Source organism: Protomyctophum bolini (assembly GCF_963924005.1).
Source record: "Protomyctophum bolini genome assembly, chromosome: 4".
NCBI lineage: Eukaryota > Metazoa > Chordata > Actinopteri > Myctophiformes > Myctophidae > Protomyctophum > Protomyctophum bolini.
In genome coordinates, this window is record NC_137865.1 from 10,558,522 (window position 1) to 10,575,149 (window position 16,628).

The 16,628-nt window shown below is 44.0% G+C and overlaps 1 protein-coding gene across 1 annotated transcript; it reads right to left on the minus strand.

Moving 5' to 3' along the window:
• Positions 1 to 128: 128 nt before the first annotated feature.
• Positions 129 to 16,628, minus strand: slc23a4 (solute carrier family 23 member 4; the record flags this gene model as incomplete). Its single annotated transcript, XM_080762062.1, has 14 exons — positions 129 to 146; positions 1,636 to 1,877; positions 2,420 to 2,515; positions 2,861 to 2,969; positions 3,300 to 3,464; positions 5,070 to 5,323; positions 6,928 to 7,084; positions 7,502 to 7,622; positions 8,150 to 8,331; positions 8,852 to 9,011; positions 11,379 to 11,536; positions 12,573 to 12,716; positions 16,067 to 16,154; positions 16,624 to 16,628. 14 exons carry the CDS (start codon positions 16,626 to 16,628, stop codon positions 129 to 131), a joined length of 1,899 nt encoding a protein of 632 aa, XP_080618188.1.

A 16,628-nucleotide genomic window follows, 5' to 3' on the forward strand; every position in this document is an offset into this window, starting at 1 on the left:
TCATTTACAAGCATTATGTACCCTAACTTTCCTGTTATACCCCAGATTTGAACCAGGGTCACCTGCACACATTTTTACCACTGAGCTAATTAGAGCCTGCCTGCTCAACCAGAAACACGCGCACGCTCTCAAATGTTGTGTCCAATCTAGACACAGGATATAATGTCTCAATAGGAGAGCAGGGAGACCAAATACAATCACCCCAATTGTATAATATTGTATTAACATAATGGTAAACGGTTCATTTATATAGGGCCTTTATCCAAGGCGCTTTACATAGATTGTACATTACATTCACCCATTCACACACATTCATACACCAATGCCGGAGGAAACCATGCAAGGTACCAACCTGCACATTGGGAGCAATTAGGGGTTCAGTGTCTTCGACACTAACTCTGGAGCCTGGGTTCGAACTGGCAACCTTGCTGTTCCCATCCAGCCACTCTACCCTTGAACCACCGCCGCCAGAACATACTCTTACCATACAGATTGGACAAAAATATTATTTTATTCATTAAAAAAAGTTACATAATTCAGCTAAGGTATACTGTATATATGAGCTGCCTGTGGTGGGTGTGATTCATTATGGATCCATCTGTCAGCAAACAGAGCTCACAGAGCCACCGTGCTGACGCTCTGTGGTTGTCTTAAGTTCCTCTCTCGAAGAGAGTCATATGGGGTGCCGCCACCTGGTGGCGCAAAAGCACAGAAACTCTGCATGTACTCACGAACAATTCCATTGGATCGTGAAAGTGTCGCTCACGGTGACATCCCCAACCCCACCCACTCTGTATAAAACCGGGGGTTGGTCCCGTGAGCGTCATCCTGGGCCTTGGCACGGGGCGTCCCCATCCAGGATGTGTGCGCAGCGGCAAGTTGGTCGTCTCTCTTGACCTTTGCCACGTATTACAATCTTGACGTGGCACCCAGGGACTTAGCCCAAGCGGTCCTGGGTGCAGCAGCGCAATGATTGAAAGTACATAGTGCCCCCATGTTCACACAAGCATTCCCTATAGAGTGGCTCTAGGAGATGGTTAGCCATCGAGCCCGTTTCACGAGCACATACGGCAGCTTGCTGTCGGCTCCTTAGTAGGGATTGATAGCAGTCGGACAGGTTGGTCTGTCCCGCTATCGGCTTTGTTCTACCTGGTCAGGGACCTAGGTAGCCTTTAATTGTCCTCCTTACGGGAGTATACACGTGCCACGCCTGAGGGTGACATGCGTGTGTCTCTTGATAGGTGGACCTTGGATCGGTCCTATCAGCCGGTGTGATCATACGGGAGTGTTATGATCCCCATATGACTCTCTTCGAGAGAGGAACTTAAGACAACTTCGGGTTACTTCAGTAACCTCAGTTGTATAAGTGACTCGAAGAAGAGAGTCATTAAGACGCCCTTCTGCTTTGTCAGCGGCAGAAAGGTAGATTGATAGGAATGACGCTCACGGGACCAACCCCCGGTTTTATACCGAGTGGGTGGGGTTGGGGATGTCACCGTGAGCGACACTTTCACGATCCAATGGAATTGTTCGTGAGTACATGCAGAGTTTCTGTGCTTTTGCGCCACCAGGTGGCGGCACCCCATATGACTCTCTTCTTCGAGTCACTTATACAACTGAGGTTACTGAAGTAACCTGAAGTTGCTCTGAGCTCCCGGGCGGCTGCCCCCGGGGCTCCAGAGCAGCAGTGTCCGATGCGTCCGAGGAGCTGGGGACAAAAGGAGGGCAGAACGGTACGTAGCGGAGCCAGGGAGACGAGGCCAGCAGAGCACCGAGGCCCCAGGGAAGGCTGTACACCTCTCCGCTCTCCAGGGTGTTGCTGGAGTCTTCCTCGTGAGCCTTGTTCCAGGCCACGATGCCTCGTTCGCGCTTTGATCCTGTTGGGGGCACAAGAACGTCACTGTAAAAACACAGCATGTCTCCTGTGTTGATAATCATAATTGATGTGTTGTGGAATGGAAGACTGCGTTTCATTATAGCTTAATTATATTTACGATGGATTCCCTTCATTTCAGTACGGTATGTGAACATGAGCTATATGTTCACATACCGTACTGAAATGAAGGGAATCCATCGTAACTTATGGCCTGGCCTTGTGGTTTGAGTTTACTTGTCACCAGAAACATAGACTTGTTTACAACGCACAGACATGCATTCAGTTCTTGGGCTGAGGAATCCTTTTGTAATTTGGCAGCGCGCGTGTGTGTGTGTGTGTGTGTGTGTGTGTGTGTGTGTGTGTGTGTGTGTGTGTGTGTGTGTGTGTGTGTGTGTGTGTGTGTGTGTGTGTGTGTGTGTGTGTGTGTGTGTGTGTGCGTGCGTGCGTGCGTGCGTGCGTGCGTGCGTGCGTGCGTGCGTGCGTGCGTGCGTGCGTGCGTGCGTGCGTGCGTGCGTGCGTGCGTGCGTGTGTGTGTTTGAATACCTGGTATGGTGTTGTCCAGTGTGAAGCCAAATATACCTCCTACAAACATACTGGTGGTCAGAAGGACCTGCAGCATCTGGTCCAGTTCTACCACACCTACACATTGTATAGAACAATACCAACATTTATATCTGGTCCAGTTCTACCATAACCATTGTATAGAACAATACCAACATTTACACCTGGTCCAGTTCTACCACACCTCATTTTTGTCTATTATCAAGCATAATTTACAGGGACCAAAAACTGCACTCAATATGGAGCGTTAACTTGTGATAGAGTGATTGGATTCCAATTATTTCATCAGGGTATGAAAATCAGCTTGAGGCTTGAAACTAGCTTGAGATGGATTTTTGTGCGTAGTTTATGAAAACAAGGTGTAATGTCCATCATGAATCCTGGCTATAGTAATCTGCTTATGGAACCATTAGACTCAGGTACCTGTAGCGATGGCGTTGGGGTTCTTTATTATCCAGTTTGGGATGACCAGGCCAGAGAACATGGCGAATCCAAAGATGAATATGTTTCTAGAAGAGTTCATGTCTGCATACTGAACAATTACATGAAAACAAAGGAGGCTTGTCAATCATGTCAACACAATGATATCATTGCTGTTGTGCAAAAGCCTCAAAAACCTCTTATTTCCATATTTGGACTTTTTCCGTTTTTTCTTTTCTTTTTTTAAGATTAAAGCCCTACTTCGTCGTACAAGAGTGTCACATGAAAGGATAGCCGATCTACGTGTTGTGAACTTGTAGATCTGCTATTTTCACAAAAAAGTTTTTACAAGGTTTCTGCCCGACAGCATCAAATCTTAGTTTAAACATTTGGAGCATTGTTGTTATGTGATAAATTAAATTTCAGATGTTGCATTATTCACCTGCAGATTTGCAACTCCAGCAGCAGAAATGACCCCAAACATGACCATGAACATGCCTCCTATGACGGGTGAAGGGATGGTGGTGAAGAAGGCCCCGGCCTTACCAAACACACCCATGAGAACCATCAACACTCCACTGGCTACTATCACCATGCGACTGCCAACCTGCAGGCAGACAATCACAATGGGCCGATTCACCAAGCTGTTTACACCCATATTATGGGTGTGAAGTAATTTTCCAAACTTCCCACGTTAGTAGTCTAGATTAACAAGGCATTCTAATGACATACAGCAAGCTTTGATCCCATAAAGGATCTTGCAAAGGGGGAGCGATAAAATGCGCCTATAGTTCATTTTCAATGAGACCTGCGTTTTTTGCTGTGCGACAACGCAAGCGTATTTACGTGAGCGTGGTCCTGTGAACTTGTTGCGCGCGTGCTCGTTTCTTTTTTTTGTACGCTTGCGTTGCTGCGCCCCTCTTGAGCAGACCTGTCGTTGATCCAGGCAACAACGTGTGCGTTCCTCGCTCCCTGTTTGCAAGGCCCTTAAGTCTGCATCCCTCTGCAAAATTCACAGACAAAAAAAGATTACTGAATCAGACTACTAACGTGGGAAGTCTGGAAATTCTTAGGGTTTTAGGGCCGATCACGTCATTTTCAAATGATCAGAATCGGATCGGTAGCAAAGAAAATCGATCGGGACAACCCTATAGTATCAATATTATATCCATATGATATTAGACTGGATATGTCCCGATCCGATCACATCGTCGGAAATCGGGGCCGATCACGTCATTTTAAAATGATCGGAATAGGATCAGGAGCAAAAAAAACTTGATCGGGATGTCCCTTATACTGTGGATTTTTGTGGAGTGTGCATGTGGTGGCAATTAACAAAAGTCCTCAAAGTGAGGTCTTTGGAATAAGGAGCCCTTGAGGGGATTCTGGCTGGCGATTTTGGTTGGCGTCCCCTGCCAAAATGCTATTTCACAATAATTCAGTTCACTTGAAATGATTACAGTACAAAAACATTTACAATATCACGACCTTAAGAATGTAATTCTCAATTCTGACATACAGACAATTAATTAAATTTGATTTGAACCAAAACATATTTTCACACCCGGTCCCTTGGTCATTTGAAGTGGGGGGCAGGCCCTAATGACGGTCAATTTGCAGGTCTGTGACATTAAACGTTTTAATGACTCGCACACTTCCTTTGAATTATGTATGCAATAGGTATGCTTCTAGTAGCGGAGCAGCTTAGTACAGGATACTGTAGGGGTGATTTTGTGCTAATTCGTCTAAAAGTGCCAAGACATTAAGACAGAAATGCCAAGTACTAAGTATGACTTAGGTGCAAAATTGCTGCTGTGAATATGGTGAAAACGTATTAAGGCTGTTCCATTCTGGTCAAACAGAGGCAGGATTCTGCTATTGTACATGTACCTGTAATGCTTACTGGAAACACTGCTACTGTATGTCGTGTGGTCTAGCTACCCTCATGGTGTCTTTAGGGGATTCCAAATGGCCCCTTACGCCTACAGGTAACTCTGATAATAGGTATGCACCTGCATTTGGTTCCATTTGCACATGCACTCTCAGAGTTATGGAGGTCCTTGAAATTAAAAGGTTTGAGAACTACTGTGCTACACAGGAAATTGAACAGAGCTTTATAATTGGTATTACACATATCTTTCCAATGGCTACTAGTCTATTGTTGCCTCTGCAACCCCAATGGATGGAAGGATAGATATCACAGTGTGCTCACCTTAGTGACACCCAGCGCTCCAACATTCTCGCTGTATGAGGTGGTTCCGTTTCCTGTGCCCCAGGCCCCAGCCAGCAGGCAGCCCAGTCCTTCGATGCCGATCCCCCTGTTGATGGCATGTTTAGGGGGAGGTGGCGCGCCAGACAGCCTAGCACAGGCGTGGTAGTCCCCCACGGACTCTATCATGGAGGAAATCACGCCGGCCAGGATGCCCACCACCCCCGCCAAGCTCACAGTTGGAACGCCCCACTGACCTGAGGTTGGATTTCAAACATACAAAGTGTCACTGCATACACAGGAACACTTCACCCATTTTCAACCTTATCTTCATAAAATTGGTTCTCTCCTTATTAGTGCACTGCTCATTTTAAGATGGCACAATTGCTTGTCAACAAACGCTTTGTCTCAGAGGTGGGATGTGGACAGTTCATAAACCTATCAATGACATTATCGAATAGGATTCCAAGCTCATAGAAACGACAGCCTTCCTCTTCCTGGAATGTTTAATTAGTACACTGAAACAGAGGCCACTGTTGCTGCATCAATAAATGACATGATATACACAAAACGCACTAAACAGCAATGTGAAGAATAAAATGTACTTTGTAATATGTAGGCCTACATAGTATTTTTAAAAGCATGCGCTTTTGAAGACTTTACTCCATTACTGTACTCAAGTAAAAATGTGACTAGGCGACTTTGACTTATCTGCATTTTGGCTTGTGGTGGAGATTTTTGTCAGAATTACATTTTTGTCACGGACATATAAAATGACCGGACAATAATAATGACCATAGCAGGTCTGTAACAATGGAACAATGTGTTCAAATGGAACCAAATTGACACTTTCCATATGGTTCCATTTGTACACTCTCAGAGTTAAAGGGGTCCTTGCAAATAAAACATTTGATAGCCACTAGTACTAGTTGGACTCCTAATATGCATTAGTATCATCATAAATAACTGTCATACATATTCTGAAGAAAACCTGGAGACTGACTGTCACGGGGCAGCCCGTGCCCTGTACACAGACAATGATTGGGGACATTGCATAAACTTTACTACACCTGCTTCCAATGAATTATCAATCAGCCAGCTTGGAAGTGGCGGGTCAAGTTGTAAAGTGTATGTTATATTTATTGATACTGTAACTGAAATGCATTGCTGAAGTATACTAATTGTTTTAAATGTATTTATTGATTTGAAGTTGAAGTGATTGTGAGTCACACCTCCCCTCTGCAGTGGCATTCCTGTTGACTGGGAAGGTGCCAAGTGCTGCAGAGGAGGAGGGGTGTTTGATTCGAGAGCAATCTTCAAAACTATAGTTTGTGTATGAATGGACATCCGGAATTTCATGTTTAAGTTAATGTTAAAACCTTCAGTAATGGTGTGTTAACTCATTGGTCTTTGTATGCTTATGGTGAGTTAATTGAATTGCCAATTTGCTGTGATATGGTTTGGTATGGTATGTCTCACTCTTATAAAAGGGAGTCTGCAGCTGATGTGTGGGACATTGGGAGTTAGACCTTGGTTGACACACAGGTAACAGCCTAAGTGAGAGCTGCCAGGGCCCTTTAGAAAGTAAGGGTATGGCCTGTTGCTGTAGCTTCTCCTTGTTTTAGGTGTTTGCGGAGCGGCTCGTATCCCCGGATCGGCACGTTAAAATTACCACCGTTGAAGTGCCCTTGAGCAAGGCATTGAACCCCTACCATGAAATGTTCTATGAGCAGGGCCTGGCTGTAAACAAGTTATTGAGCTTAGTCCAGTTACCCTGGGTAAACATGGTAACTTTGCTTACTTTCACATGTGTCCGTGTACGGACATATTGGTGACCCCTGACTGGGCAGCATCCTCTTACCTGGATAAGGGAACCTGAACCATGGTGCGCGTTCCAGGATGTCTCCCTGCAGATCAGTGCGGGCCAGGAAGCCATACTGCTCAGGGCTGGAGGGCAGCGCATCATAGACTGTTAGGATGTAGCAAACGAGCCATGACACTGTGATACCCAGCAGCACCTGCAGGAGGAGCCAGAGCACTACCGTGTGAGAGCTGAAGTCTTAACTACTTTCCCCCTGGCATTGGTCATTATAGGTAAAGTAAAAATAAATAAATAATAATCATATATTTCTGTTTTTGGTGCAACCACTCCAAGGAACAGCAATGTCCGTGTCCGCCTATGTGACGTTAACCCATGCACCCATGCACCTATGTGACTGTGAGCACCAGTATGACTATTAGTACCAGTAGGGGCGCTGTTGTGCCAGAAACAGAGAGAGATAGTGTTGCACTGTTGCCTGCTAATGAGAAAGAGAGAGGAGGGGGAGGCGGGGGTGATTTTTTATTTGGAACCTTGATGTCCACATACTATAATTAAACCCCAGATGCTATCCAAGTTGATCTGTATCGACCTCAGGAATGGATTTCCTACTCACTGGGAGAATCTGAAAGACGTAGAGCCGAGACATGTGCAGCTTCTTGTCCTTGCTGTATGTGGGGAAAGGCAGCGCTATGTGACGGAGGTACTGAGAGAACAGGATGATCAGTGATGTGGTCCTGCATGTGTGGGCCGGAGAGAAGATTGACATTAGATGATAGATTGGCAAGATTGCAACATACAAAAATTATATCAGTAGTTTGCAAACCTTTTCATGTCAAGGACGCCCAAATGTAAGTATTTGGCCGCGCAGACCCCACCCCATTTGAAAAGAGTTTGAGGCAGCCATGGACCCCCAGAAGGGTAGATTTATGTTGTTTTTATCTTTTTTTTTATTTTTTATCTAAATTAAAAAGAAGATGTACAAGCTAGCCAATGTATAAAGCATGGATAAAGCAGTTAAAATGACTTTGCTGCAGGGGACCCCCTGGAACACCTCCAAGGACCCGAGGGATCCTGGGCCCCACTTTGAGAACCACTGTTTTACATGATCAATTTCTATAATAGTACAGGATTATTCTACCCAAAGCCAAGTGGGCAGAGAGAGAAAACAAATGAATTGGCTTTATAACCCTATATACTTCACCATCCTTTTGATGTCTTAATGAATGATGGTAATAGGGATAGGGTATAAATGAATACTCACATGGCAGAGATGCCCCAGTGATTGCCAGCTTTGATGCCAGCAGAGTCAAACAGAGACAGTCCGATGAGCGAGATGGTGGGCGCGATGGTGAGAGGCCCGATGAAGCGCATGAAGACACCAATGAGACCTGAGAAACCCACCACAACCTGGAAGATGGAACCCACCATGATGGAACCCTGCACCTGTAAATCAGAGACGACATTATTGCATAATCATTAATTCAATCCTTTGTAATCAAAGTTGTTTCTGTGCTAAAAGAGATCTGCATCACTGTAATCATTATTTTATCATGCGGAACGGAGAAAGCGAGTGTTAAGACTTTCTTTAAAGCGATAGATAAATCGGTAACAAAAATATATATCAGAATTTTTATCTGAGTCAGCATATGGTGTTGAATGCAGCGTTACGGGCAGCGATAGCCAGGTTGGAGGTGCTTTTTTCCGGAAGGTTCCCAGTTGATTTTCTGAACCCCCAACTGCTTCAGTGGAGCTGCTCAGTGGCCAATATAAGACTAGTTGTAGCCTAGGCTACTTGTCAGCTCCCAGTTTTTAGTATACCGGTAGCTTTGTCTAATATATACTGTACATGTTGTAGGCCTACATAAAATCTCTTCACCAAAAATAACCGATCTACAAGCTCACACAACACGTGACATCGCGAGACGTGGCTGAAAATGAGCACTCTGCGTCCCAGCTTACTCACCGCTCTCATTCGACTCTGCCACACCTCGATGAACTCTGTGGAGGAGGTGTTGACCAGACTGGCATTCTGGGTCCAGGCGGGACACGTCCACTCTGGCATGGACAGCATTGCCATGGAGGGAGCCAGCAACGTGAACGTACCTCCTTGAAGAATGGGCAGTCTGCGGACATAAAGGAGATTAAGTTACAGGTGGACAGAGGGAGTATAGTTCAGATACATGTAGTAGAGTGAACAGTCCATTAATGGGGTTAAAGGAGTCGATAGGTCTCCATGGCTTATAGTTCAGCCTGTGCTGAATGTGCTGTTTTCATCAGCCCCTGTAGGGCCTTATGGGTGTGAGTCCATTTAGAGACAAGGAGAAAAGTGTTATTATCTAATTAAGAATCCTGACCAATATTAATGATATGTAGCCTGCCATCTAGTTCACGCAGATCCACTCATGAGGTTTTCATTATGCCATTATGTTGCTGTGTATGCTACTTGTTTATGTTATTTAGATAGAATAATACTGTTTGCTTGACCACAAACACATGACCATTTACACGTTTGTTGACTAGGGTTCATTCATGCCATTTTCTCTGATGCTGCACTTTGAATAGTTCATGCTTATGGGCAGCAGAGGGCCTTCAAGGAACCTGTCACCTCACTTATCTACAGAGGTGGGCGTATCATGGAGTAGACGCGTTTCTGTGTAGCTCTGTCAATTCCTCACTAAAAACTATGCACTTGCCTCTTCCAAACAAAAAAATGTGCAACTTATCTACAGAGGTCAAAACAGAGGATCACTGCTGGTCAAAGTCAAAGTGCAACTCCACCCAGTAAAGCAACCGTCACTCCTGTACTTTATTTTCTAAGTCTCGTGCATGCCTCCTCCCCCTCTTTCTCTCTCTCCCTCTCTCTTCCCCTCTCTCCTAATGATTGATAAAGGGGTTGATTTGAGTCTTGTGAGGAAACCAGCGAGATCATGACTCTCTAATCAACTGCTGTAGGATAAGTGGAGTGTAAATGGTGTTCTCTGTGTCTGACCGCACGGTTCTGCCCACTCTACCATCTACAGCAAAAAAAGAAAGAAAAGAAAACATGGCCTTCGGTGACCCGATCAAACCTAAATTTAACAGCGAAACGACTAGTACTGGAGACTTGGACAGGAACGAAACAGAAAGGTTGGCAGCATACTGTAATATTACTGTATTCTGTACCACAGGCTAGCGGGTAAATGGGCCTTTGTATTGTAAAGTTAATTACCCGTCAAAGTGAATTAGGTTTGTTAGGTTTGTTCCTCACAGTTGACCGCCAGCTTTTTTGGTGAGAGACAAGAGGCGCTGAAGCAGGGGAATGTGGATTAAGCAACAGCTAAGATTCCAACCTTAATAAGATGGAAATTCCTTCCCTAATCCTTATGTGACACAAATATTGAGCCAGGTGGCCGTGTGTGCAGGCGGTATGTATGGTTTGTTTGTGAGTTTCGTGCTGTGAAGAACTGTGTAGGTTCAAGGCTATACAAAACACAATCGGCGGGAAACAATTGACATTCTTTTTGTGCCTGCTGTCTGGATGTCGCTGTAAACAACTGATGCAACTTGAAGACCAAATAGGTCAAAACATGTCGGTCGAATAAAAATTTCCTCCTTTTTAACTATTAAGGGTGCCGCTTTTTTCTATAACTGATGCAACTTCCGTTTTAGGGGCACAGCACTGCATGGTTCCATTATTATTATATTTTATGTAAATTAATTGTATTTTATTTATTGAGCACACATTTTTAAAGCAATACAAAAACAGCATAGAGGCCTCAGCATTAATAATGCATTAATATTACTGTATGATTTTGAATACAATAATACCTCCCCCCCCCCCCCCCCCGACATGGTCGAGGCAGATGGCCGCCCACCCTAGAGTCGGGTCAAATCACAACAAGTGTCTTGAGACAACTTGTTGTGATTTGACACTATAATAAATTTGAATTGGATTGAATTGAATTGATCCAAAATACTAATATTTAGTTTGGGGTATCATATCTGGGAATGGTATACAGAATATGTCGCCTGAGACTGCTGTGTCTTGCTTTTTAAAGTGTTTCCATTGATGGTTTAAATACAAAAATATGTGCTCGACACGGTTCATTAATTCCATGCTTTTTTTCTCCTTTAGCTCTTAAAATGCATCCTGTGCACGCTGCCACACTGACATATCCTCTTATAACAGAGCAACTGGAATGTGTCACAGAGGTTAGGAAGGATCAAGGCTACACGTTGTATTGTACTGTTCAGCTCCATTAATCATAAAGTACAGTTGTTATATAAACACAAGGCTGTAGAATCAATATGACACGAGGACATTCCACGATGTACATGATCATAAACGACGACACAAACCCAAATATTCATCATCCAAACACCCCGAATGCAATGTACACAGACTGGATATCATCTGGCACACAGTCACACACACACACACACACACACACACACACACACACACACACACACACACACACACACGCACACACACACACTTGCAAACTCACCTTATACCAAAGGTGACCTGCAGCAGTGTGCAGATGCCAGACACAAAGAAGATGGTGCTGAGGAGTTGGCTCTGTGTCAGTCCGTCGTGCTGCAGACACAGTCCCTGGGACAGGATGAGAGGGATGGCGATAAGACCCCCGAATGCTGTGAAGCAATGCTGCAGAGAGAGAGGACACACATGTTGTTAGAACCCTTTTATTTTATGGCGACCGTAGGTCGCAGTTTACTATGAAAACCTGCATCTCCCGTCAGTCAGTCCGTCAGTCACGTCTCGTGACACACTCCATATTCATATATGGCCAATACAGAATTAATTGGACTTGTGTCAAGGCACCCTATAGGATTCCACGGCACCAACTTTGAGAAACCCATCACTAATAGTCCATGGAACATTGTTTGAGAAACAGTGGGACGCATACTGTACGTTGATTCTTAGTCAGGGTGGTGGTCCCCATGGTTAACAATCAGTTGAAAACCCCTGTGCTCGGGGAAAGGTCATGAGGTCGTTGCACATTCCATGGCAATCCAGCCAATAGTTATCAAGACAATGAAGACATTTTTAAATGGAACCAAACCAACCGACCAACCAATTTCCAGCGTCACCCTTAAATCCTTGATGCTATCGTCGGCACAACATTAAAGTGGGATTACATACATTATTGGTAGATTGTGTTGCAGACTGTATCAAAAGCACTACTATACTGTATGTCAATAGTCTCTCACCACCTACTTACAGCTGGCTAATTGGAGCTAATCTCACATCTGTAAACTGTAAATGGTCAATTATCATAACTTCAAAAAAATAACATGACAAGGGATCTGTCATGAGTACGAAATTACTCGTCAATCTCAGCTGACTCAATTTCACTGTTTTTTTCTCCCTCCATTTATTTTTTGTTTAAACCAAATGTAAATGAAAGGGTGAATTGATGCGCCCATGTGACGCTGTGGTCATTTCCAGTCAATTTGCATCCTTACATCCTCCCTCAGCAACCTGATTAGTCACTAGTCAGGGTAGTGGTTATCCAATTTATTACCTGGTTAATCAAATCATGGATGGAAACCCTGCACGGCTCGGTATCAACCTAAGGACTCGTCACTGTTACCTGGATCGCATGTGGCCCCCCGGGGCCGCCAGTTGCCCATGTATGCCCCTAAGATACCAGGTGGACTGCACAGTTAAAAGGGTCTACCTGAATGCCCAGGATGATGCACAGGTACCAAGGGGGCACGTCTGTCACACAATAAACCAGTTTGTCTCTGTTGTGTTCCTCGGCAGAAGTGTCAGACTCCTGTCCATCTTTCTTCTCTGGTAGATCACAAAAATGTCCATCAAGCTGCAATGTGGAAAGAGTCGAGACAAAAATGTCACATTTTATTGTCAAGCACAACATTGGATTTGCTGTGAAGATTGGAGGTGTTTGTGATATTGATGCTTGTTATTATAACCAGGATTTACAGTAGTACAGTTGCACACATCAAAATGAAAAACACATGATACAAGTTACCACCCAAACAAATCTTTGACAAAATGTTAACCAGATAATCTAAACTATCACCTATTTCAATCCCAGCAGCCTTGACCTACTAGCAGACACCATAACGTGTGAATAATCCCTTATCGCATCTGGACGAGCAAAGAGGTTGTGCCTGAGATAAGACTTGAAAGCGAATGTATATACTGTATATGTTTATGCATTGGGGCTACAGTGAAACGCTAACATATAGCCTATAAAAGTGTGAAACCTATTAACTTAGTCAACGTCATATCGGCTTAACATCACCATTGCTGCAATCACCAAAGTTTTGGGATAAAAACTGAGTGTAAAAATAAATAAATAAATTTGTACACTTTCTGGGTTAAATCTAGATCTTGCAAGAGTGTAGATTGGCTATTTTCATGTTGTTGGATGTGGTTGGACCTTCTGTTTTCAGTGAGTCACTCAAACACAACAGGGGAATGTTCCTATGAGCGTGGACCATCAGGCATGTAAACACACTGCATTCTTTCATGTCCATCACACAAGGCTGCTCGATAGAAATGATTAACCTCCCATGACGTCACAGCAAACAACGATATTATTCCGTGTGTGTGTGTGTGTGTGTGTGTGTGTGTGTGTGTGTGTGTGTGTGTGTGTTGCATTTAGGATATTGTGATATTGTGGACTGGTTAGTCTTAAATGTATTCATCTTTCCTTCATTTTCAATTTTTCATATATACAGTAAGTGAGACTAAGAAAAAGTTTAAGTTTTTACAGATAATGTGTATTATCAGCTGTGTATATATATGTGAAAAAGTTGTTTGTTATGGCCTATAGTGTAGGCCCTACACTATAGGCCATAATATACCTTTTCACATATCCTATGATTTGTTTACAGTGTAGGATCTACACAGTATAGGTGCAACAAATCACATGTCCACACTTCTCTAAGCAGCTTTTCATAACCGCCCGACCCAGATTTTGTGTACTCACTGCAAATGTGAAGTTGTCCAGTCCATTGCTTTCATTGACCGGAGCCATAGCAGGGTCGGCCAGCCTACAACAGGCTCAGGATGAAGCCCGATGGAACGCTATATGGTCTGATGGAGAAGAACAGAGACCCGCCCGACCACAGAGCAACATTCACAGGATGGAAGGAAGACTGGAAATGACCCAGTGACTCTCAGGAGCACACACAGAGATGGGGAGGGTGAGAGAGAGAGAGAGAGAGAGAGAGAGAGAGAGAGAGAGAGAGAGTTTAGACACGAGACTAGTGTTGCTGCTGATTGTTGGTGGAATGGGTCGCTGGTTGCGGTAACTCATGTGAGCTCAATTACAACACTAGCTACAGCTGACCTGACCTACAGAAGGGAGAGTACACCCCCCTCCTCCCCCCCTCCCCTCCCCAAGACACATCTACTGTAGCCTATGTACTGTATATCTCTCTCCTATCTATGTTTTTATACCATGAGGAGTTGAGGACAAGGGTCCTGGAATAATTTCTGCTGTCGGGGAGAAACCTCTTCACTCCATATTTTACATTTTTGTGGGTTTTTTGGTAAAATATAGGCCCTACTTGATCACACTACAGCGCTACACAAAAGCATCAAAAGCAGCAGATCTACAAACTCGAAACACAGTGAGAAGAGGCGTGTTTAATTGAGCTTGTAGATCAGTTTCTTTTGCTATTTTTTTTATTTAAATCCTGAAAAGTAATGGTTTTGGAGATGTGAGGCTTCCACCCGACACAGACGATAGTGTATTGGCACCCCATTGGCTCACCTGGTAATAGTGCGTACCATATAACTACTACTCTCTCTCTCTCTCTCTCTCCCTTGTTGTTACTGTCTCTGTCTCACTGTCTCTATGAGAAATAAAGCGGAAAATACAAACAATATAGCGCCGGCCCGTTTGCCTATAGTGCAGGGGGTTTTCGACTGGTTGTCCGTCCACTATGCATTCGGTAATGTAGGAACGTGAAGTGAAGTTGTCAGGCAGAATTCCCAGAGCTTAGTCGAGCTTACAGTAGATCTTTTGTAACCTATATCTATGTGACATGAATAGTAATTTCATGCTGGCATACCTGTATAGGGCAAGGTTCCAGCCAGAAAATGACATACTGTAGCCTACAGTATAGGACACGAGACTCCACTATAAGAAGACACAGACACGGACCACCTGTAATCATGGACCAGCTGGTTGAGAAACCTTTCACTCAATGACCTGGTGACCTGATGACACGTAGTTGTAAGTAGGAGGTCAAGCACTTCCACGGAAGTGTACCGGATTGCCTTATTATTAGGAAATGTGCCCATGTAATAGAGTGTGTCTCATCCGTATGTTACGAATCAGTATATCGGTAAACATGAGTTTAATAAATAGTAATTTAGTAATAATAATAATAATAGAAAATGGAATTATCAGTTTTAAAAAATCGAATCATCAGACGGATCAACAAGCTCACTTGTGAACTTGTAGATTTGTTATTTTCAAAAGAGTTTTACACATTTGAAAACTAATGGGTGCTTTTACTTTTGTACTTTAAGTATATTTTGATACCAATATTTTGTACTTTTACTCAAATACATTTTGGATTCTGGACTTTTACTTTTAACTTGTTTACTACATTTTGACATTGTAGACTTTAATATAATATGTAGGCTAATTCATATAATGATATTGTCCATATTGCCCAGCGATAATAGGAGTCATGACAACATTTCCTGGGAAAGTTATATTGTTTATAGTGTTGCATTATGCACCTCATTTCCTCGTTTAACCGTCCAGCTGTGCTTCTTGAACTGTCCCCACAGGCCTCAGATCAGTTAATGAGTCGGCTGCAGCCACACTCATTGAGTACCTCCCCTTCTTAATCAAGGACCAACACAACAAGACTGTCTGACATCCCTGCTCCAAGTAAATCCACCTCTGTCACAGTCTGGCTCAACTGCATGTCAACCTCCTGATAACAACGGTCACCTTTCGGATGACTTTTATCATGTCATTGGCTGTAACAGGAGCTCTATGACAATGACAGCCGTGACGGCTGTCATCGTCATAGAGCTCAGCTGCAGAAGTGTGACACTTCCGCAGCTTAATTGTTCCCGCGGGGGCCTTCTGCAACTCTCAACTAGCAGTGACTCAGCTCTGACAGGTTTGACGAGGATAACATCGCATTGATCCCAAGTCTAATATCTGAGTCGTACCAGGACAGGGGGCGGCTCGTTGGATCCGGGCTGGCCAGGCGCATCCAACAGTGCCTGGCCCAAGTCTGTCCGTCGCTCCTCGTCTGGCCTGGGCGTGAAAAGAACGCCTCAGTCACAATTGACATTTATTTAATTTGTTCTTGTTGTGTCTTTATTTTGACAGGACAGGATAGTTGCCAGACTGGAAGCAGAGAATAGGAGAGACATCATAGCAGCACAGCTCTCAAACTGCAGACACTGCATGGGCCCAATTCACTAAGCTGTTGGTCTATATTTTGGGTGTAAAATCATTTTCCAAACTTCCGACATTCAGTAATCTTTTTTTGTCTGTACATTGTGTGGAGGGCTGCTCTTTCTCAAGTCTGCTTGGATGCAGATTTACATGGGACCAAAGCTTACTGTATGTCATTAGAATTCCTTATTCTAATCCAGACTACTAACATTAGGGGTGTAAACAGTTTAGTGAATCCCCCCCCCGGCCCACTGTGATTGTGAGTTCATTGAGTTGGATGCACTGTGACTGAATTCTGGAGAACTCGCCGTAATAACTAACATGCCACAT